This window comes from Tupaia chinensis, unplaced genomic scaffold (genome assembly GCF_000334495.1).
Source record: "Tupaia chinensis unplaced genomic scaffold, TupChi_1.0 Scaffold000077_1, whole genome shotgun sequence".
In the NCBI taxonomy this organism is placed as follows: Eukaryota; Metazoa; Chordata; class Mammalia; order Scandentia; family Tupaiidae; genus Tupaia; species Tupaia belangeri.
In genome coordinates this window covers 415,347-438,003 of record NW_006159538.1, presented here as the reverse complement: position 1 = coordinate 438,003, position 22,657 = coordinate 415,347, and the positions used below count along the sequence as shown (strand labels likewise).

General features: G+C 46.0%; 1 protein-coding gene across 2 annotated transcripts in view; it reads left to right on the top strand.

The window, feature by feature from the left end:
• Window positions 1-8,282: 8,282 nt before the first annotated feature.
• The window catches only part of LOC102485657 (L-lactate dehydrogenase A chain), a 16,317-nt gene continuing 1,942 nt past the window's right edge, over window positions 8,283-22,657 (top strand). Inside the window, exons 1-7 of one of the 2 annotated variants that reach the window (XM_014584550.2) lie at window positions 8,283-8,435; window positions 10,564-10,713; window positions 13,618-13,735; window positions 17,081-17,254; window positions 17,976-18,149; window positions 19,383-19,500; window positions 20,868-20,991. In XM_014584550.2, the coding sequence (XP_014440036.1) occupies window positions 10,588-10,713; window positions 13,618-13,735; window positions 17,081-17,254; window positions 17,976-18,149; window positions 19,383-19,500; window positions 20,868-20,991 (834 nt within the window). In that variant the 5' untranslated portion in view covers window positions 8,283-8,435; window positions 10,564-10,587. Of the gene's footprint in view, window positions 8,436-10,123; window positions 10,335-10,563; window positions 10,714-13,617; window positions 13,736-17,080; window positions 17,255-17,975; window positions 18,150-19,382; window positions 19,501-20,867; window positions 20,992-22,657 lie in introns of those variants that run through there. The other variant, XM_006142479.3, reaches the window with a different exon arrangement.

Genomic DNA, 22,657 nt, shown 5'->3' with positions numbered 1-22,657 from the left:
TTCAGTGATGGGCTCCTGTCACCAGTAATCTGCTTTCGAAGCCCTACGAGATGTGTTTTGTTGTTGTCGTTCTTGTTTTTAGGATTTTGCCATGGGACGTGCGTCCTCATCAGAGAGAAAGAGAGAAGAAAAGTGAGAAATCACTCCCCCACACACCCGGGGGATGGCCATGCTGCAATACCCTCTCCTCCATTTTCCTCCTGGAATTTTTGGCATGCATACACACGTCTGGTGTGATTTTCAGACCACCAGGTCCAGGACCCAAACAAGAGTTGGCCATTTGGAAATCCAGCACCTTAACCATCACGCCACCTGCTAGCCCCCAAGATAGTTTGTATTAACAAATTTAACACCCACCAGTGTCCTCGGAATTTGGACCCTCTTTTGAAATGAGTAGCAGGAACAAAGAGTTGGCCAGCATGGGATTTCTGCTGCCACGGTTGGGCTGCAGCCCTCAGATTCTCTTCTGATCCCAGGAGCCGCCCTAAGCACTCCTGCAAATGGGGACAGCTTTGCCTGAGTCCCGAACAGTGGTAAAAATAAAGGTGGGTGTGGTCTTGGTCCATGAGCTCAGAACCTCCTTGGATGTTAGAACTGGGAGGGACAGGGGCCAGCTTGTGGCACAGTGGTTAAGGTGCTGAACTTCCACGTGGCCAGCCGTGATTAGAGTCCTGGACCTGGCAGTTTGATTTCTTACTTTCCCTTTCTCTCTCTTTCTGTCTCTCTCTGGTCCAATTTGAAAAAAATAATAATAGTGATAACAAATAAAATAAAATAAATAATTCGAAGAAGAAGAAGAAGAAGAAAAGAAGAACTGGAAGAAAGAGGCCCTTCAGTGTGTATAGTCAATGGCTGTGAGGCTGTAGAACGAATGCAGCCATTGTAACGTCACCCAGGGGTCCATGACAAAGTGGTGGCAAGGGCCCAGTGCTTCTGGCCCCCAGGTTTGTGTCTCCTCTCTAGCAGTCTGCCCATTCCCCCCGCCAACCCATGCCACCCCTGTCCCTGCCACCCAAGGTGTCAGAGGAAAAGGCCGTCAGAGTTCTCCATAGTCCTCCTGGTTGTGACTAGACAAGGGACCCTTTCTGCTGTCAGTGCCCACGCTGGGATTGTCTGGCTTGAAGGGCCCTTGGCACTCCTCCTGCAGCACTGATTTTGGGGGTCCTCAGTTTGGAAGCCACTTATATTGTGGGGACAGTCTTTGCCTTGAACCCATCAATGGAATGGAAAGCTGGAGGCCCAACTCCCTGCCAGAGAAGTATGGAGCGAAAGGGTTCCTGCTTTCCTGGGGTAGGAAGTAGCTGGGATGGAATCTAGGGTCTGAGCTGGGCTCTGTCAGGGCATCGTGCTGGATGAGAACTTGTGAGAGAATGACAGTCTGAGACAAAAGAGAAACAAGCAGAATCCTGTGCTTGAGGATGAGCCCAGCCTGGAAGAGGAGGCACGGCGCGGGCGCGTAGAGGGGAGAAAGGCAGCGGGGTGCCAGGAGAGGTCATCCAGGAGAAGCTGAGCAAGAGCCGTCAGGGTGGAGTCTGCAGGTCCACTCCCATCATCGGAGAGATGGAAGAGCCTGGGAGGAGCACCAAGAAGCACATGAAGGGGGTGCAGTGTCTGCCTTCTTGCCAGAAAGAGGAACCTCCTCTTGTCACATACACAGCGGGCCCTGGTCTGAGAGGACACGGACCGATGAGGCTGACTGCATCTTGGGTCCTGCAACTCAGGAGAGCCATCAGCTTTGCAACCACAAGAAAGCTGAAAGAAGCCAAGCTGGCCGTGAGTGTCCAGATGGGCCCGGGCTGTGACAGAGTGTGTCAGAGATACGTGTGTTCTGCGCATCTGGGTTGCAGCTGTATCTGCTCCGTATGTTCTGTGTGTATGTGGTGTGAACTATCCCAAAACAAGGTGCCCTCCTTCCCATCACCTCTCTTCCCCATTTTTATTTATTTATTTTCAATTTGCCAAAAATTTGAAAAAAATAATAATAGTGATAACAAATAAAATAAAATAAATAATTCGAAGAAGAAGAAGAAGAAGAAAAGAAGAACTGGAAGAAAGAGGCCCTTCAGTGTGTATAGTCAATGGCTGTGAGGCTGTAGAACGAATGCAGCCATTGTAACGTCACCCAGGGGTCCATGACAAAGTGGTGGCAAGGGCCCAGTGCTTCTGGCCCCCAGGTTTGTGTCTCCTCTCTAGCAGTCTGCCCATTCCCCCCGCCAACCCATGCCACCCCTGTCCCTGCCACCCAAGGTGTCAGAGGAAAAGGCCGTCAGAGTTCTCCATAGTCCTCCTGGTTGTGACTAGACAAGGGACCCTTTCTGCTGTCAGTGCCCACGCTGGGATTGTCTGGCTTGAAGGGCCCTTGGCACTCCTCCTGCAGCACTGATTTTGGGGGTCCTCAGTTTGGAAGCCACTTATATTGTGGGGACAGTCTTTGCCTTGAACCCATCAATGGAATGGAAAGCTGGAGGCCCAACTCCCTGCCAGAGAAGTATGGAGCGAAAGGGTTCCTGCTTTCCTGGGGTAGGAAGTAGCTGGGATGGAATCTAGGGTCTGAGCTGGGCTCTGTCAGGGCATCGTGCTGGATGAGAACTTGTGAGAGAATGACAGTCTGAGACAAAAGAGAAACAAGCAGAATCCTGTGCTTGAGGATGAGCCCAGCCTGGAAGAGGAGGCACGGCGCGGGCGCGTAGAGGGGAGAAAGGCAGCGGGGTGCCAGGAGAGGTCATCCAGGAGAAGCTGAGCAAGAGCCGTCAGGGTGGAGTCTGCAGGTCCACTCCCATCATCGGAGAGATGGAAGAGCCTGGGAGGAGCACCAAGAAGCACATGAAGGGGGTGCAGTGTCTGCCTTCTTGCCAGAAAGAGGAACCTCCTCTTGTCACATACACAGCGGGCCCTGGTCTGAGAGGACACGGACCGATGAGGCTGACTGCATCTTGGGTCCTGCAACTCAGGAGAGCCATCAGCTTTGCAACCACAAGAAAGCTGAAAGAAGCCAAGCTGGCCGTGAGTGTCCAGATGGGCCCGGGCTGTGACAGAGTGTGTCAGAGATACGTGTGTTCTGCGCATCTGGGTTGCAGCTGTATCTGCTCCGTATGTTCTGTGTGTATGTGGTGTGAACTATCCCAAAACAAGGTGCCCTCCTTCCCATCACCTCTCTTCCCCATTTTTATTTATTTATTTTCAATTTGCCAAAGGGTGCTTGCGCTTGCCAGAGACAGAGAGAAGGAGAAAAGAGAAAGTGTGTCCCATGGGGACATGGTCATGCCACAATCCTGTCTCCTCCATCCTTTTGGGATTTGGGGCACACGTGCCCTGCATCATGTTTCTCGCTGTGCTAGGTCCGGGACTTGAACCACACACCATGTCATGGGAAATCCAGCCACCTTAACCACCAGGCCGCAGGCTGGCCTGACCATTTCTTCCTCTCACTCCTAGTCTCCAAAAACTTCAATGACTGCCACTGACCACCCAAAAATAAACCAAAAATACACCCCCACATTTCTTAGCCTGGCTCCTAAGGCTGAAGAGTCACCAGACACACTTGGCGTTTCTCTGCCTCTGTGCATTTGCTTGTACATGTTCTCTGCTTTCTCCCCACCTAATCTGCACCAATCGAAATCATCTTCTAGCCCCATTCAGATGCTGCTTCTTCCAGGAAGCCTGCTCTGGCATCCCCACTCTTCTCCCATCCCCTTTCTTCTGAATGCTAGAGCACTGAGAAGGATTTTTACCTTCTATCTTGAATTTGAACTATGAAGGGCGATGCTGTCAGTCTTCACCACTAAGTGTAAAGTCTTTGAAGACTTATAAATTTGTATTATTCATTTTTTGGAGAGGTTTTTGCACTCCAAATAGGGCACATGCACTTGCCAGAAAGACAGACAGAAAGTGAGAAATCACCCCCCGGGGGGGGATGGCCATGCCACAATCCCTTCTCCTCCATTCTCCTCTTAGGATCTTGAGCACACACACACACACACGCCTGGCATAAGTTTAAGCCACCAGGTCTGGGACTTGAACTGTGGTCGACTACATGGGAGTCCAGTGACACAGCCATTATGCCAACTGCTGGTCACTGTCTCATTCATATTTGCATTCCCATCACCTAGTACAGTTCCTTTATATAGCAGTCATTTAATGCCAAATACATTTGTTAAATAAATGTATATGATGGGGTTATGGAGATGGATGAAAGTTCATTTTACTAGGAGCTTACCATCTAGCAAGAGAAAGAGATGTACCGCCTTATGAATTCATTTAAAATGAAGCCCTGGGACTGGCAAGTGGTACAGTGGTTGAGGCACTGGACTCCCACATGACTGACTACAGTTCAAATCCTGGACCAGGCAGCTTGCTTTCTCACGTTCACTCCTCTGCCTCTCTCTGGTCAAAGTTAACAATAATCATAAATAAATAAGTAATTCTTAAAAAAAATAAATAAACCCCTAGGAACAGCATGTGAACTCTGAAGATGAGAGGTCTGAGTGGACAGAGATGGTGGCAAGGGAGAAGGTGTTCCGGTTAAAGTAGCTGCTTAGGTAGAAGGCTCATGGTGGGGCCCTGCACATCACATTCAGGGGCTGGGAAGTAGAGGTGGACCTGGTACAAAGGTGTTAAGGAACACAGAAGATGAGGTCAGCCATGGGGTGCCAGTCCTGGATCTCAGAGAGCCCAGAGTGCCTCCCAAAGAGCTTGGATCCTGTTCTGGAGGCAATGAAGAGCTACCGAAGGCTCTTGAGGAGGTTTAATACTACTCAATGAAGAAATGACTCAGAACTGTGTTTTGGGTGGACACCATCCTGTGGCCAGGCCCATTTTAGGAAAATTTTACAGTGAACACCGACTCAGGCCATTCTCTGAGTCCAGCCTGTTCCTTGGTGAGACCACCTCTTTGTGGGATTTTTTTTCCCCCTTTTAAAGAGGTCACACACAGAAAACACTTTGTTGGATCAAGGAGTCTATTCTGCTCTCTGAAACAGTATTTTCTGACCCATTCAAGGTTTGTGCATTCTACAAAAATTCTACCATTTAGATGGATTAGTTAGAGTTCTGTATTAGGATTCTGCCGAGGAAGAGAGTCAGCAGGAGAACAGATAGAGATAGATAAGTAGAGATTACTGATCTATTAGGAGAAATTGCCTTGCAGTTAGGAAGGCTTAGAAGTCCCTCGATCAGCCACCTGCAAACTGGAAACAGGACAGCCAGTGGTACAAGTTGGAGTCTAAGCACAGAAGGCCAATACCTTAGTTCGGCAGGCAGGCAGGGACGCCCTGTCTCTTCTAAGCTTGAATCTGCCAGGGTGGGACAACATCCTGCAGAGAAAAAAATCATAGGCTTTAGAGTCAGCTCTCAATTAAAGTCCCAGCAAAAATCATTTATTACCTGCGCAAACTTGGCAAAATCATTCATCTCTCTCAGCCTTGGGTTCCTTATCTGAAAAACGCCTACTCCAAAGAATTAAAGTGAAGGGGCTGGCAGGCGTGTGGTGGTCGGTCGAGATGCTAGACTCCCACATGACCAACCACAGTGCGAGTCCTGGACCTGGCAACTTTCTTACTCTCCCTCTCTCTGCCCCAATTGAATAATAATAACAAAAATAATAAATAAAATGAAATAAATAATTCCTTTAAAAAAAAAAGGATTAAAGTTAAGATGAATGTGGGATTACCTAACTTGCAGCCTGGCTCATAGCAGGTGTCAGAGTTGATACTTGTTAAATTCATAGTTGTGAAGTCAAATAGTGGCTGCGATTCTGTGTGAAAGGGCAGCTGCGCTTGGATTTGAAGAAATAAAGACTGCTTCATTTATCTTGGCAGGACATCCTAAAGCTGGCAACCCTAAGCTCACCAGGTGAAAATTCTTACCTGTCTGCCCAGCCTAGCTCCCCCCCTCTGCTGTCTCCCTACCTTCTCTCCCAACCTATGGCCACATTTCATAGAGAGGCAGGGGCCCAGCTCTGGCTGAATGAGGACCTTGTTGTAAAGACTGAGGAGCCTGAGACACTGTTGCAATCTGCCCTGTCATGAGGCACCCTGGAGAACCTGCAGCCCACCCCAGATCCTCCAGCTGTGTGTCTGAGGGAACAGCTCAGGGCTCAGAACCACCTAGAGTACTAGGAAGATTCTTAGGACATGCTGGAGAGATACCCTGCTTTTCCGGAACTGAGATTAGAGCTTTTTCTTCGAACCAAGAAACCCACAATTTTGGATCTTTCTTGGAACTCGCACTGAGTTGTTGACACAGGAGCAGGGAGGAAGTAGGCCTACACATGCCCTTAGGGGAGCAGTCACAGACATGCGCCTCGGTGCAAGCCAGTCTGAAGGATGTTGGTGAGCAGAGTGGGGGTAGGCACCGGCTCGGTGAGTGTTTAGGTGGCTGGGTTCATGTAAAGGAAAAAAATCCAAAATACGTCTGACCTCGACTCTCATCCCGAACACAGGACCTGGGAGTGAATGCACAGGTCTGTCTGCTCCCTACGCCAAGTAACTCTGCAGTAGACACCACCTGGGTGTTTCATAATTCAGTTCAATTCTGACCCTCCCTACCTGGAGATGGCATTGAATCCCACAGGTTAAAGGCTCAATCCCACAAGACTGCCTCTCCTTCGGATGCCAATCACAAGTAGCAGGCTGCAAACTGGGTTCCACCCGGGCACCACACACATCCCCTAATTTGCTAGGACTGCTCAGGAAACTCAGGGAAACACTTACATGTACTGGTTTATTATACAAGAAATTATGAAGGATACAGAAGAACAGCCAAATGAGGGACCAGTAGATGGAGTAATGATTATGTTGCTAGACTCCCACATGGCTGTCTGCAGTTCAAGTTCCGGACCCGGCAGCTTGAAACTCACACCAGGCATGTGTGTGTGCGTGCCCAAAATCGTGAAAGAACAGAGGAAAAAGAATTGCTGTGTGGCCATCCCACCTGGGGGGTGACTTCTTGCTTTCTGTCTCTGTTTCTTTGGCAAGCACACACCCTGCAGCAAAAATCTCTGTTAAAAACAAACCGAAAAACAGCCAGATGGAAGAGAAGCAGAGGGCAAGGCATGGGGGAGGGGCACAGGGCTTCCACACTCTTTGGGGGTGTCGCTGCCCAGCACCTCCAAAATTCAGCAACCCAGAGAGAGGCTGGTTAAGCCTTCATTTCCCCCACCCTTTCCTATAGGTTTGCGGATGGAGCGGAAAGTTGCAGCCCTCTAATCCTCCATAGGTCTTTCTGTGATGGGCCCATCCCCAGGCTACCTAGGGCCCCTTTCTAAACTACCTCATTAGTATGACCTCAGGTGTTAGGGAAGGCACTTGTGAGAAATAGGATACTCCAATCACTCAGGAAATTCTGGTCAATTTAAGAGAGTACCCAGGATGAGGACAATGGAAAGAAGGGATTGAAGGGTAGGGTAGAGCCAGCAGAGACCAGCAGGAGTAAAGGCCCAGAGGTAAAAACAACACATTCCAAACCCAAACACTGACCCCATAGGGAAAGGCCAGCCAGTGGGGGTGGACGTGGCTGTATCCCCCATGGCAGACGGTGTGGTTCCAGTCCTGGACCCGGCATCTGTGCATGTGCGTGCGCCCAAAATCTCAAAGGAGGAGGGAGAAATGGAAAGGGGCATGCGGTGTGACCACTGATTAAGGGGACGGAAGGGTTCTCGCTCTCTCTGTCTCTCCAGCAAGTGCATACACTTTCTAGCAAAAAGGAGAGAGTGTGTCAAATGGTGGTCACCAGGGCTGTGGGGTGGGGTATGGGGAGACGTTAAAAAGAAGCAAAGCAAAACCCTTCGGTTCCCGGGTAAGAAGCCGTAGGGAGTGCATCGGACGTAAGGCTGACCTGAGTCACCTTGCAAGGCCTGGGAGGCCGAGGATCCCCTGGGAACCGTGGGACTCGGTAGGGTTAGCTGCAAGGGGTACTGAGCGTCACTTGACTTAGGTGAGGACAGACGTGCCAGGCATTTTCCTTCTTCCATTCAACGCGTCTGTCGGGCGTCTGTTAGTGTCACACGCTGTTCTGGGCACCGGGAAACGGCGATGAAGAAACAGACCGAGGCTTTCCTAAGAGTAGCCTCCACATTTTACGGAAGAGGAAACTGAGGGTGGCTGGCTCATGGCTCCTGACCAGGCTTCGGCGGCTGGAGGGCTGCGAAGCCCGGGGCAGCCCCTCAGAAGTGCGGGCCCATGTGGGTCGGTCTGCGAGCCTGTCGTCCGCCTGCGCGCGCCGCCCGGGCCTCTCCAGCGCTCCGCCCCGCTGGGCGCCCGCCCCCGGCCCGACCCACACGTGGGTTCCCGCACGTCCGCCTGGCTCCCCCCCTGACGTCAGCCTCGCGATTCCACTTAAGGCCCCTCCCGCGCCCTGCTCCGAGTGCTGGAGCCGCGGTCGCCGAGTCCGGATCCCATTGCTGCGCGTCCCCGACGCCTGTTCGACGTGCACTCTCGGTACGGTCGGGCCCCGCGCGCACTGCGCGGGAGGGGCGGGGGAGCGAGCTGCCCGGGGCTCCGCGGGCCTGGCCCTGCCGGCCGAGGGGTTCCCTGCGCCCGCGGACTGTAGATGCTGCTTCCCACAGCAGGCTGGGGACCCGGGCGGTGGCCATGCCATGCGTGGGCTCGGAGCTCGCCGCGCTCTGCACTTGGTCTAAGCGGGAACCGTGGCCCTGGCCGCGCTGGGGAACCGCCGGGGTGGCCGCACCCAGCCTGAGCTCGAAAGCCTGGGTGGATGCGGAAGGACTAGGAGATGACAGAACTAAAGGGTGGGGGATGCCTTCGGGCTCAAAAATCGGCGAACAGCGCAAAACTTGACGTCTGGCTCCCGGGACCCATGGAGCGGAAAAAGCCTTAGCATGTCCGGGGCGGGTTCCTGAAAGCCGCTGAGCGCGGCGCGGTTGGCACGCTTGTTTGTGTTCCTTGGGGGCGGCTGCTGCCTGCAGATTAATTAGATTATAGGGACCTCTGCGCAGATGACATTTACTGAGCAGCTGCTGGTGTATGCGGACCGAGTCCGTCTCTCCCGCACCTCAAGGCTATTGAGAGTGGGATCATCAGGTCCATCTCTTTCTTAAACAAATGGGAAAACCGGAAGCTCAGAGAGGATTAGGGTAACTCTAAGATCACAAAGAGTGGGTAGTAGAGGCAAAGAGTAGAACCTCCTGCAGTTCTTGCCCCTGGATGCGCCCTCCCCCCATCCCCTCCCACCCCTGCCCCTACGTTGAAGGGAGCATTGGTGCCCAGAGCCGAGGTTTTGGCGAAGCCCGCGGGTCTCTGCAGAACCGCTCCCTTCCCCCTGCTGGGCTGCAGAAACCTTACAAGGCTGTCTAGAAATAGCAGGGTTTGTAAGGAGAGACCCGATTCCAGCTTGGACTCTGGGCAGCCTGCCTGGAGGTCCTCTCGGATATGTTTGCCCTTTGGAGCATGATTAGACTAGACGTGCTTTTGGGGATGCAATGCAAGATGTTCCCTCAGTGACTGCAGTGCGAGGTTAGATGAGCAGAATGGAGAGGCCCTTACCCACTCGGCTCGGGAAATTGAGGGTCTCACCAAGAATCCATTCACTTTAGAGCCCCAGGCTTCAGGCCTTATTTCTACACTTCCTGTACTGACAGAATGTCCTCATACCGGGACTCAGGCCTCAGCAATAAGGTTCAAGGCAGAAGCTCTACGAGGCGCCTCCCTCCGGGTTGGTTCACAGCCTCTGGTTCCTGGTATTGCGATTTAAAAGTCCGAATCTGGCCGCGCGCCAGGCGGGAGAGGCTGCCACCCGGCTCCACGTTGCTCGCGTCTGCTTCAGAACATTCATTGGGTCTAAAGTCTGACTCTGGGCACGCTCCTTCCGACCCACCGGGCAGGATAGCGCCTGACGGCTCACGGGCGGAGCTACTCCAGCGTCCGCTGTCTGACCCTGTGCCCACTTCTCAAAGGCCAGCAGCCAAGAGTCTACCAGCTTCCTTCCTGGCGCTTTGAAGTGCGCATGCGCGCAAGTTTCCTGGGTCTGCAGCACTTAGTCCGTGGGCGGGGCGTACAGCCGGCGGGCTTCTGCACCTGGAGCAATTGGTCTGAACCGGCCGAGGGGTGGAAGAAAAGCAAGTGGGCGCGCATGCGTAGAGCTCATAGCGTGCTCTGCTCAGAGGTTCTGGCCGTTGGTGGATTTTCGTGCCCTTGCATGCTGGCTGGCTGGTGGACTTGCTAGAAAGCCTGAGCCGCTGGAGGAGAGCTGGGCGGCTAGCTCTCGGTGATCCTCTGTGAGAAAGGGCCGGCCTATCTTGGGGTTAATAAGCCAAGATGGGTGAGACCTCAGGAGGCTATACCTACACCAGAACATCGATATTATTTTTTCATGCCAAGGTGAGGTCCTTCACAGTAAGATCCTGGCCAGATCGGATGCAGGCATTAGGCCTTTCAACTCTCCTTTTTTAGGGGGAAAACAAAACAAAACTTTTTTTCTTCTCTTTTTAGTCATCTCATGACTATTGTGGCAAGTACTTTAAAAGAAAGTAAAATAAGCTTGTTTAGCATAGCTTTTGGTTAATTAACATTGAAGAGATATAGTCACACTAAATGTTCTCCCCTACAGCTTCCTACTGGTTCCAAGTCCGACATGGCATCTCTCAAGGATCAGCTGATTGTGAATCTTCTTAAGGAAGAACAGGTTCCCCAAAATAAGATTACGGTTGTTGGGGTTGGTGCTGTTGGCATGGCCTGTGCCATCAGCATCTTAATGAAGGTGAGTGAGTGTCACGCAGGAAGTACATACCTTGAGTCTACCCTTTCTTCTCACTCCGGAAAAAGTGCATTATCAAATTGTATGTAAAGGTTTCGTATTGCTTCCAGGCCTTTTAACTAAAATCAAGCATATAAAGGTATTTACATTCACACACTCAAAGAACTTTATGTGAAACACACTTTTGAAACATTGGAAGAGTATCCAAAATAAAAAGTATCGACGAAGGCCTTTAGTCTGGAGACCCAGTTCCTAAAATGTACTGTGCTGTGTTAGGGTGCATGAATTATCTACCAGTAAAAGAGAAGAGTCTGCATTTTTAAATGAGCCAAAACTCTTTTATAATAATTTTTAAGTTAAAAATGACACATTCATATATAAAGCCTTCTCCCCAAACTTCATTGCCTCTCATCCTTTTTTTTCTTTAAAGGATTATTTAACTTTATTTACTATTATTTTGATATTTCTAGAGAGTGAGAGAAAATAAGAAAGCAATCCTCCTTACCCAGGGCTCGAACCACTATCAGCCATGTGGGAGTCCATCACCATTAACCACCATGCCACCTGCTGGTCTCATTGCTTCCCATCTTGAATGCCAATTTTGTTGCCAATTGTGGAGCTGAAATTTGATTAGAAAATGGTACTTAGGACTAAAGAACACTTTTTACACTGTTCAAATCTGGTTTATATAAAAAAGAAATTGGGCCAGCCTGTGACCTGCTGGCTAAGGCAGCTGGATCCCAAATGGCAGACCATTCATTCTGTAGTCCCAGACCCAGCAGCTTCAGAAACACCAGACATGTGTACCCAGGATTCTGAAAGGAGGGAGAGAGGAAGGAGAAGGGATTGTGGCATGACTATCCCTCATGTGAAGTGCTTTTCTGTGTTCCGCCTCCAGCCCACTACCCCTCTAAGGCAAGCATCCATACCCTGTGGCAACTTTTTTAAAAAAGAAATTGAGGGGGACCAGCAGATGGCATAATGGTTACGGTGCTGGACTCCCATGTAGTCGACTGCAGTTCAAGTCCTGAACCCAGTGGCTTAAAACTCATACCAGGTACATGTGTGTGTACAGATGCCAAAGGGCCTGAGAGGTAACTGGAGGAGAAGGGATTGGCGTGGCCATACCCTCTGGGGGATGATTTCTCGCTTTCTGTCTCTGGTGAGGGCACACATCCTATAACAAAAATCTCTCAAAAAATAAAAGAAAGAAATTGAGGCAGCTTATAATACTAAAATACTTTTTAAAAGAGAATTATCTATTTAATTTTATTTATTATTATTACTATTTGTAAAATTTGCTATAGAGCATGTGCACTCACCAGAGAGAGACAGAGGGCGGTGGAGGGGAGTGAGAAAGCAAGCCATTAGATCTGGGACTCAAACTGTGGTCAACCATGTGGGAGTCCAGCATCCCAATCACCATGCCACCTGCTGACCCTAGTATTAAACTTTTAAGTTCAGATTTGGAGGTCCTGATTAGAGTGAGATGATGATCTGTTTTCTGAACAGAAATAGATTAAATTGAGAAGGGGTAGAGGCAGAAATGAGCTATGCAGGGGTCTTGTAACAACACCAATTTCTCTGAATGTGTGGTTAGGAGATGCCACATCATACACCAACTTTTTCTTTTCTCTCTCTCTTTTTTTTTTTCTTTTTTTTTTTGCCATAGGGCATGTGTACTTGTGTGAGAGAGACAAAGCAAGGGAAAGTGAGAAAAACCCCAGGAGGGATGGCCGCACCATATTCTCTTGTGATTTTTAAGCTGTTGGGTCTGGGACTCAAACTGTGGTCTACCATGTGGAATCCAGAGTCTTAACCACTATGCCACTTGCTGGCCCCATACACCAACTCTTATTCCTTACCCACTGGATTTAAACTCAGTGTGGTTTCCCCCTGGCACATGAACCACTATGGTCTTTTTCTTTGGCCTCTTGACTCCGGCATGGGTGAGAAGAGGGCCTGCCAGCTCACTCACATCGTAGACGAGTAGGTAGATCCGCAGCCCGTCTAACCTTTGTGGTAATGAGACCACATCCCATTTATAGTAAAGCCATCGTTGGTGCTCCTGCCGAGATACATCTATGAACTTTATAGGTTCGACTGCTGCGATATTTTTGCCAATATCATACAACATTTGCGCAAAACTGTTAGTACTTGTTTATATATGGAAAACAACCATGGAATGGTCCAGAATATTTTTATTTATTGTATTTATTTATTATTTAGAGAGAGTTTTTTGTTTTTTTTTTTTTTTTTTTTTTTCTTTTGGGGGGGGGTTTTTTTTTTTTTTTTTTTTTTTGCTATAGGGTGGGTGTGTGTGCTCACTGGAGAGACAGAGAGAGACAGAAAGCCAAAAATCACCCTTCGGGGGGATGGCCACACCACAATCCCTTCTCCTCCACTCTCTTCTCGGGATTTTGGGCATGCATGCACATGTGCTCAGAATGAGTTTTAAGCTACTAGTTCCGGGACTCAAACCAGGGTCAACTACATGGGAATCCAGTGATGTAACCAATTACTTTTTTAAAATTGCAAGTCTCGATACTGATCAATATTATCTAAAAAGAATAGCAACCTATTATTAGCAACTGGTGTGTAAAACCGAATTTGAGAGTTTATGGAATGATTTCTATGTAACTGGAAGTTATTCTGGCTACTGCCTGCCAGTGTGCTGCACCCAGAGGTTGCTTCAGCGACAGGATAGGACTGGAGAAGGGCAGTGCACGGACGGGTCATCTGACCCAGCTTTTAAATGCGGGCCTGCCTCCATTTTGAAGGATATTCTGATACTGACAAAGTAGCAGACCTCTTCCTACACCATGAATATAGAAACATGTGTGGCCTTCTGGAAATGTAATCGGAAGTAGCAATTTCCCATTTAACTAAAACTTTTATGTCTTTTAGGACTTGGCAGATGAACTTGCTCTTGTTGATGTCATGGAAGACAAATTGAAGGGAGAGATGATGGATCTCCAACATGGCAGCCTTTTCCTCAGGACACCAAAAATCGTCTCTGGCAAAGGTTAATTTCAACGAGTTCATATCAAAGTCCATGCTAGACTTGCATTCTTTATCAGCCTTGAAATCCTGGCTCATCAAGGATTTTCATTATACAGGAGAGGAGCGCTTTGGGGCACTTGTGCATTGGTACCTATGGATATCAAAGTTTCAATCTCTAGTGAATTTTTTTTTAAAGTGTTATTTATTTAACTTTATTTATTCATTCATTTATTTTTAATTTGACCAGAGAGAGAGAAAGGGAAAGTGAGAAAGCAAGCTACCAGGTCTGGGACTTGAACTGTGTTCAGCTGTATGGGAGTGTCCAGCACCTTAACCACCACGCCACCGACTGGTTCCCTCTAGTAAATAATTTTAAATGGAACTCCAATATGTGCACAGTGTGGGAACCATCTGAATTAGAATGCAATGAGTGAACTTCCAGACCTAAGTCCGTATTGACCACATTGTTTCCAATGCTTTAATCTACTTCCCTCACTTCTTTTCTTTTTTTTTCTAAGAATTTATTCAATTTTATTTATTCATTTATTTTAATTTAACCAGAGAGAGAAAGAGAGAAGGTTTTTTTTTTTTTTTTTTTTTTTTTTTTGCTATAGGGTGGGTGTGTGTGCTCACTGGAGAGACAGAGAGAGACAGAAAGCCAAAAATCACCCTTCGGGGGGATGGCCACACCACAATCCCTTCTCCTCCACTCTCTTCTCGGGATTTTGGGCATGCATGCACATGTGCTCAGAATGAGTTTTAAGCTACTAGTTCCGGGACTCAAACCAGGGTCAACTACATGGGAATCCAGTGATGTAACCAATTACTTTTTTAAAATTGCAAGTCTCGATACTGATCAATATTATCTAAAAAGAATAGCAACCTATTATTAGCAACTGGTGTGTAAAACCGAATTTGAGAGAGTTTATGGAATGATTTCTATGTAACTGGAAGTTATTCTGGCTACTGCCTGCCAGTGTGCTGCACCCAGAGGTTGCTTCAGCGACAGGATAGGACTGGAGAAGGGCAGTGCACGGACGGGTCATCTGACCCAGCTTTTAAATGCGGGCCTGCCTCCATTTTGAAGGATATTCTGATACTGACAAAGTAGCAGACCTCTTCCTACACCATGAATATAGAAACATGTGTGGCCTTCTGGAAATGTAATCGGAAGTAGCAATTTCCCATTTAACTAAAACTTTTATGTCTTTTAGGACTTGGCAGATGAACTTGCTCTTGTTGATGTCATGGAAGACAAATTGAAGGGAGAGATGATGGATCTCCAACATGGCAGCCTTTTCCTCAGGACACCAAAAATCGTCTCTGGCAAAGGTTAATTTCAACGAGTTCATATCAAAGTCCATGCTAGACTTGCATTCTTTATCAGCCTTGAAATCCTGGCTCATCAAGGATTTTCATTATACAGGAGAGGAGCGCTTTGGGGCACTTGTGCATTGGTACCTATGGATATCAAAGTTTCAATCTCTAGTGAATTTTTTTTTAAAGTGTTATTTATTTAACTTTATTTATTCATTCATTTATTTTTAATTTGACCAGAGAGAGAGAAAGGGAAAGTGAGAAAGCAAGCTACCAGGTCTGGGACTTGAACTGTGTTCAGCTGTATGGGAGTGTCCAGCACCTTAACCACCACGCCACCGACTGGTTCCCTCTAGTAAATAATTTTAAATGGAACTCCAATATGTGCACAGTGTGGGAACCATCTGAATTAGAATGCAATGAGTGAACTTCCAGACCTAAGTCCGTATTGACCACATTGTTTCCAATGCTTTAATCTACTTCCCTCACTTCTTTTCTTTTTTTTTCTAAGAATTTATTCAATTTTATTTATTCATTTATTTTAATTTAACCAGAGAGAGAAAGAGAGATTGAAGAGGGAAAGTGGGAAAGCAAGCCACCAGATCCAGGACTTGAACTGTGGTTGGCATGTGGGAGTGTCCAGTGCCTTAACAACCACACCACCTGCAGGTCCCTCCCTCACTTCTTTTCACAAACTGAGTTGAGTTTGAAAATGGGGTAAATGAGCCTGTTCAGCAGATCTTCTTGGTTGGACTGTTTCTCACTCATTAGCTCCTGTAGGAAATCTGGACATGGACCTAAACAGTATCTGTTTTAGTATTTGAAAATCACTGGCAGCTCACCTGACTGGTTACTCCTTTTTTTAAAAAAAAATTTTTATTTAACTTTATTTATTTATTTTAATTTGACAAGAGAGGGACAGGGTGTGTATGAAAGAGAGAGAGGGAAAGTGAGAAAGCAAGCTTCCAGGTCAGGGACTTGAACCTTGGTTGGCCATGTGGGAGTCCAGTGCCCTTAACTACCACACCACCTGCCGGTCCCGGTGACTCCATTTTTATCCCTGGGTAAATTATCTTGTGCCACAGGGTATCTAGAAGCAAAATATGCTTCATGTTAAATGTAAAGACATCTTGGGGCCAGCAGGTGGCATGGTGGTTAAGGCGCTGGAATTCCCACATGGCTGACCACGGTTCGAATCCTGGACCTGGTAGCTTGCTCCCTCACCCTCTCTCTCTCTCTCTCTGCCTGTCTTTCTCTGGCAAAAACTCATGTGAAATAATAATAATGATAAACAAAATAAATAATTATAAAAAAAATATATAAAGACATCTCTGCCTCATGGGGCCAGGAGGTGGCGTGGCGATTAAGGGCACTGGATTCCCACATGGCCCACTGCAATTTGAGTCCTGGACCTGGCAGCTTGGTTTCTCAATTTCTCTCTGTCTTTCTTGCTCACTCTCTCACTCTATCCCTCTCTGGTCAAATTAAAATTAATTAATTAATTTAAGTTCAATAAAATAATTCTTAAAAAAAAGAGAGACATCTGCTTCATGATAAAATAAAGAAATTTGCTTGTCCCTGGGCTGATATTACAACAAGTATTGATAGTTAAGTAGAGGGCTACCTTGGGTACAGTGGTAAAATGCAATACTCTGCAAGGCTGACCACATGAGAAGGTGCTGGATTCACATCCAGAGGCCTGAGTGTAGCAGACCTGTGTGCTTGTGATCCGGAGCTGGCATTTATCTGCCACATACACAATTCTCTGATAAAGCTGTTCATAAGAAATTTTATGGAACAAATTTCTGCTGGCTAGGTAAGAGTTTCCTTAGAGGGCTACCAGCAGGTGGTGTGGTGATTAAGGCACTGGACTCACACATGGCTGACCACGGTTCAAGTCTTGGGTATGGTGGCTTATTTTCTGATTTTCCCTCTCTCTGTCTCTGGTCAAATTAAAACATAATAAAATAATAAATTAAGTAATTCTTTTAAAAAAAAAAAAGAATTCCTTTAATGGTCTTAAACATGTCATTGTTTTCCTTTTCTCTAGACTATAATGTGACTGCGAACTCTAAGCTGGTCATTATCACAGCTGGGGCTCGTCAACAAGAGGGAGAAAGCCGTCTTAACCTGGTCCAGCGCAATGTCAACATCTTCAAGTTCATCATTCCTAATGTTGTCAAATACAGCCCGAACTGCAAGTTGCTTGTTGTTTCCAATCCAGGTAAAACATTTAAGTGCATAAAATCGACAGACTTAGTAAAACTGATAGCCTATGTTATATCCTGTATACATTTATTGATCCACTTAATTTTCCATGTTTCATTTTCTTCCTGAGTGTTTTTTTTGTTTTGTTTTGTTTTTTTGTAAAAACAGTTCTTTTAAAAACATTAAAGAGTTTATACTATGCCTTGGACACAGTTGGAGTTTAATTACTTGCCCAAGGTCTTGGATAAGTGATACATTTATGAATAATTGTTACTCTGTCAAATGATACAGTTTATTCTCATGCAGATATACTTGAGTACTTAGTGGATGTAATATACATAATATAGAGGTTTAAAAACATTAACAAAAAGAGTCAGGAGTTGTGGGGTGGATACGGTGGCAGGATCACACATGCCCAACTGCACAGTTCAAGTACCAGACCTGGTGGCTGGAGAAACACGTCAGGTGCACACACGTGTGTGTGCCCAAAATTTCAAAAGGATGAAGAAATAGAGAAGGGATTGAGGTGTGATCACGCTCTATGGGGGCTGCTTTCTCCTGTTCTCTCCTTCTTTCCCTCTAGTGAGCATATGTACCTTCTAACAAATTAAACAAAAATATTGATTAGTCCTGATCATCCTGATCAATATCAAAATCCATGCAGATCCATGTCTTGAGCAGCCAGTAATAATCTAATGATTTGCTAATGTCTTTGCTTAAATGTTTTTTCTTCATAGTGGATATCTTGACCTATGTAGCTTGGAAGATAAGTGGCTTTCCCAAAAACCGTGTTATTGGAAGTGGTTGTAATCTGGATTCAGCCCGGTTCCGTTACCTGATGGGAGAAAGGCTGGGAGTTCACCCATTAAGTTGTCATGGGTGGGTCCTGGGGGAACACGGAGACTCTAGTGGTAAGCATAAGTTACTTTTTGTTTTCAATAAGATTGTTCAAAAATTGGTGGTTGGGACCAGCAGTTAGCATTATGGCTATGTCGCTGGATTCCCACGTAGTCAACCACGGTTCGAGTCCCGGACCCGGTGGCTTGAACTCACGCTGGCGCGTGTGCGTGCGTGCCCAAGGACCCAAGAGGAGAATGGAGGAGAAGGGATTGCAGCGTGGCCATGCCCCCTGGGGGGTGACTTCTCGCTTTCTATCTCTTTGTCTCTGTCTGGCGAGCGCACGCGCCCTATAGCAAAAACCTCTCCAAAAAAAAAAAATTGGTGGACATTTCATTATTCCCTTAGAACCTAAGTAAATGAAAAAGTAATTAGTCTTAATCCTATGTGTATTCATCAGAATAGAATAGTGTCCTGAAAGTACATGCTAAGAATTACTAAGATGTTAGCCATTTTGTATGACAAAGGGATGAAGAGTGACATTTCTTTACTTTCTACCCTGGACATGCTAAGACTGTCATGGTTAGGATGACCACAAGCATTTACTCCCACAGCTCTTCAATTCTTGGTTTAAACTACCTGGCTCCGAAAAGGTTAGCCAGTCCAAAATGGAGCGCATGAAATCTATTTCCAGAACTTGGAAAGGTGTTAAAATTGTATAGGGTTCTCGGAATTCCTTATGCCAAGAAAATTCCTTACGTTCTGATGTTATCTTTGTATTTCAAATCTATATGGATTAAATATGCTAATAGATAGGAAAACTGGTCAGAACATAGTGGAACATTTTTAGTTTTATATAATCTAAGTAAATAAAAATCTAATCAAAAAGTTAAGGAGAGGCCAGCAAGTGGTATTGTGAAGATCTGGACTCCCACATGACTGACCGTGGTTCAGGTCCTGGACCCCAGTGGCTTGAAGCTCACACTGGCACATGTGGTTGTGAACCCAAAGTCCAGAGAGGAGAAGAGGAGAAAGGATTGTGGCGTGGCCATTCCCCCTGGGGGGATGATTTCTCACTCACTTTTTTGCTGTCTCTCTGGCAGCTGCACACACCCTATAGCAAAAAAATCTAAAAAAAAAAAAAAAAAAAAAAAAAAAAAAAGAATAAATAAGGATATTGGTGGTCTTTGTCATCTACCAGAAGGGAGTAAGTCTCCTCCACAGATAAGAAAGAACAGGAGGGAAATGGGCCATAATGACTAGTCTGTGGTGCATGGAATGAGAGTATGCCTCACCCTTTCTTTCAGTCCCTGTGTGGAGCGGCGTGAACGTGGCTGGGGTCTCCCTGAAGAATCTGCACCCAGATCTTGGTACGGATGCGGACAAGGAGCAGTGGAAGCAGGTTCATAAACAGGTGGTGGACAGGTAATAGACCTCGAAACTTGGCAACATGGTAGATTCAAATTTATCATTTTTATCTAAAAGATCAAAATCTTTGACTATACAATGTATTCATTCAAGGAACTTTTAAAAATATATATATAAATAAATAAATAATAAAGTCTATTCAAAACTGAGAGGGAGGAAAAAGATGAAAGTTTTCCATAGCATTTGAGTACTTTTTGTTACAGAGAAAACATGTTTTCTTAGCCTTTGTTAAAGATCAAACAATTCAAAAGAAAAGAGTGGCTAAAATAGAAAAGACTGACAGCACCAAATGTTGGCATGGAGATAGAAAAATTCATACATTTGGGACCAGCAGATGGTGTAATGGCTATGTCGCTGGACTCCCATGTTGTCGACTGAGGTTCGAGTCCCAGACCCAGTCACTTAAACTCAGGCCTGGCACGTGTGTGCGTGCCCATGATCCTGAAAGGAGAATAGAGAAGGGATTATGGTGTGGCCATCCCCCCTGTGTGTGGGGGGGGTGTCTCTCTGTCTTTCTGGTGAGCATGCATGCCTTATAGCAAAAACCTCTCCAAAAAAAAAAAAAAAAGAATTTGTACATTGTTATGTACATGTATTGGGTTGTCAGAAAAGTCATTTAATGTTTTTGCATTGAAAAACAGAAAAAATATATTACAACTTTCTGACAACCCAATAAATGGTTCAGCCACTTTGGAAAATGGTTTGGCTGTTATTTTTTCTTTCTTTCTTTTTTTAAGTTTTCACTTTAGGGATGGCCACACCACAATCCCTTTTCTTATATTTTTTTCTTGGGATTTTGGGCACACATGCACACACACCCGACTGTTCACATACACTATAAAACAGGTAAAAAATATTAAAAAAATCATAGACCTTTGTGCATGCTAAATTCTTGCCTTTTTTTTTTTTTTTTTAATTTGCTGTAGGGTATAGAATTTGACCCATGCAGTCAGCTACACAGGGTCCAGCGCCACCTGCCGACTCCCCAGTATTACATTTCTAAGAATCATCCCATTTTTGGTGCAGGTGTCTACCGGTCATAGACAGCTGTGTGATGCTCCACTGTATCACTGTCCCACAGTTTACCCACTCTCCAGCTGAAGGCCATTGACTACACTGCCATGATTTTGCTATTCCTTTTTTGTTTTGTTTTGTTTTGTTTGCTATTATTTTGTGAGCATTACTATATGTAATTTCCTGGTATGTATGTGCAAAGGTTACTTGAGTATTTAATAGAACTTTATAGCATTATTTACTATAAAGCATGTGCTCACAAGAGCTTTGTGTTTTTTGTTGTTGTTATTCCTCCCCCTCTTCCCTTTCCTCTCCTTTCTGGCCCTTCCTTATCCTGCCCTCCCCTCCAGTGCTTACGAGGTGATCAAGCTGAAAGGCTACACATCCTGGGCCATTGGCCTATCTGTAGCAGACTTGGCAGAGAGTATAATGAAGAATCTTCGGCGGGGACATCCAATTTCTACCATGATTAAGGTAAGTTTATGCAGCGATCGATCCATTGTATACAAATGCTTTCTTTCCTGGTTTTCTTAAAGAGATTTTTCTGGGGGCCAGCACGTTGGCATGGTGGTTAAGGTGATAGACTCCTACATGACGAACCGTGGTTCAAGTCTTGGACTTGGCAACTTATCTTCTCACTCTCCCTCTCTCTCTGGTCAGATTGAGTAATAATAATAAATAAATTATTCTTTTGAAAAAGATTTTTCTGACAAAGCAGTTAGATTAATTTAAGTCCTCAATCACTGAATTAAGTGAAATAACCAAATTACTCACAATTTTCTGTTTTGGGGAAGAAATGCTTGAGTTTTAAGATTAATGTCCACTAGAACCAGCAGATAGCTTAGCAGTTGTGTTGCTGGGCTCCCATATGACTGACTGTGGTTGGAGTCCCAGACCCAGTGTCCTGACAATCACACTGGGTGTGTGTGCGTGTTTGCCCAAGAACTCAGGAGGAGAATGGAGGAGAAGGGATTGCGGCATGGCCAGCCCCCTGGGGGGGGGAGATTACTTACTTTCCCTCTTACTGTCTCTGTCTCTAGTGAGAGCATGCACCCTAAGGCAAAAAACTCTTAAAAACAAACAAAAAGTTTCACATCCACCAACAGACTGTTTGGGACATAGATAGTTGTTGACTTAAAAGTTCTTATTCAGGGGCCAGCGGGTGGTGTGGTGGTTAGAGGCGCTGGATTCCCACATGGCTGACCATGGTTTGAGTCCTGGACCTGGTGGTTTGCGTTCTTGCTTTCCCTATCTTTCTGTGTCTCTCTCTGGTGAAAGTGAAAAAATAATAATAGCAAATGGAATTAAATAAATAATCATTAAAAAAAAAAACTCTTAATTCAGGTCTTGCAGTGGTGACACACAAATAGTACTACCTCTTTGAAAACTGGAAGCCACTTGGGAAGACTGGGTTTGGCTCCCAGACCAACCTGATCATGCTGGCCACAGTTGCCCACCCCTGTAATTGAAGCTAATGGGGAGCCTGGGGAAAGAGGATATGACACAGCCAGAACCTGTCAAAAATACCCATCCTTGTCACTTTCTTACTCATAAAGGGGGAAAAAAACATCATCATTCAGTTTTGTTGAAGTAGGTAGAAGAGTATAAAAGAAATAAATTTCTTTTTTGGGGGGGAGAGATTTTTGCTATGGGGCAGTGCGTGTACTCACTAGAAAGACAGAGAAACAGAAGGTGAGAAATCACCCCCGGGGGTGATGGCCAGGCTGCAATCCCTTCACCTCCATCCTCCTCTCAGGATTTTGGGCTCGCACACACACATGGCCAGCGTGAGTTTTAAGCACCAGGTCAAGGACTTGAACTGTGATTGACTACATGGGAGTCCAGCAACATAACTAACCATTATGCCATCTGCTGGTACCAATAAATTTGTTTTTAACTAGGAAAAATAGAAATCATATTCAAGTTAAAGTTACCAGTGTGTTATACCATAAAAATTGGAAAGTACTGTCGTTAATGGTAATAGTTTAAATTTTCTTTTAGAATGAAAATCTTACTTTGTAAAAAAAATTTTTTTAAATTATTTATGTAGGGGCCAGCAGGTGGAGTGGTGGTTAAGGTGCTGGCATTCCCACATGACCAATCATGGTTCAAGTCCTGGATCTAGTAGCTTGCTTTTTCT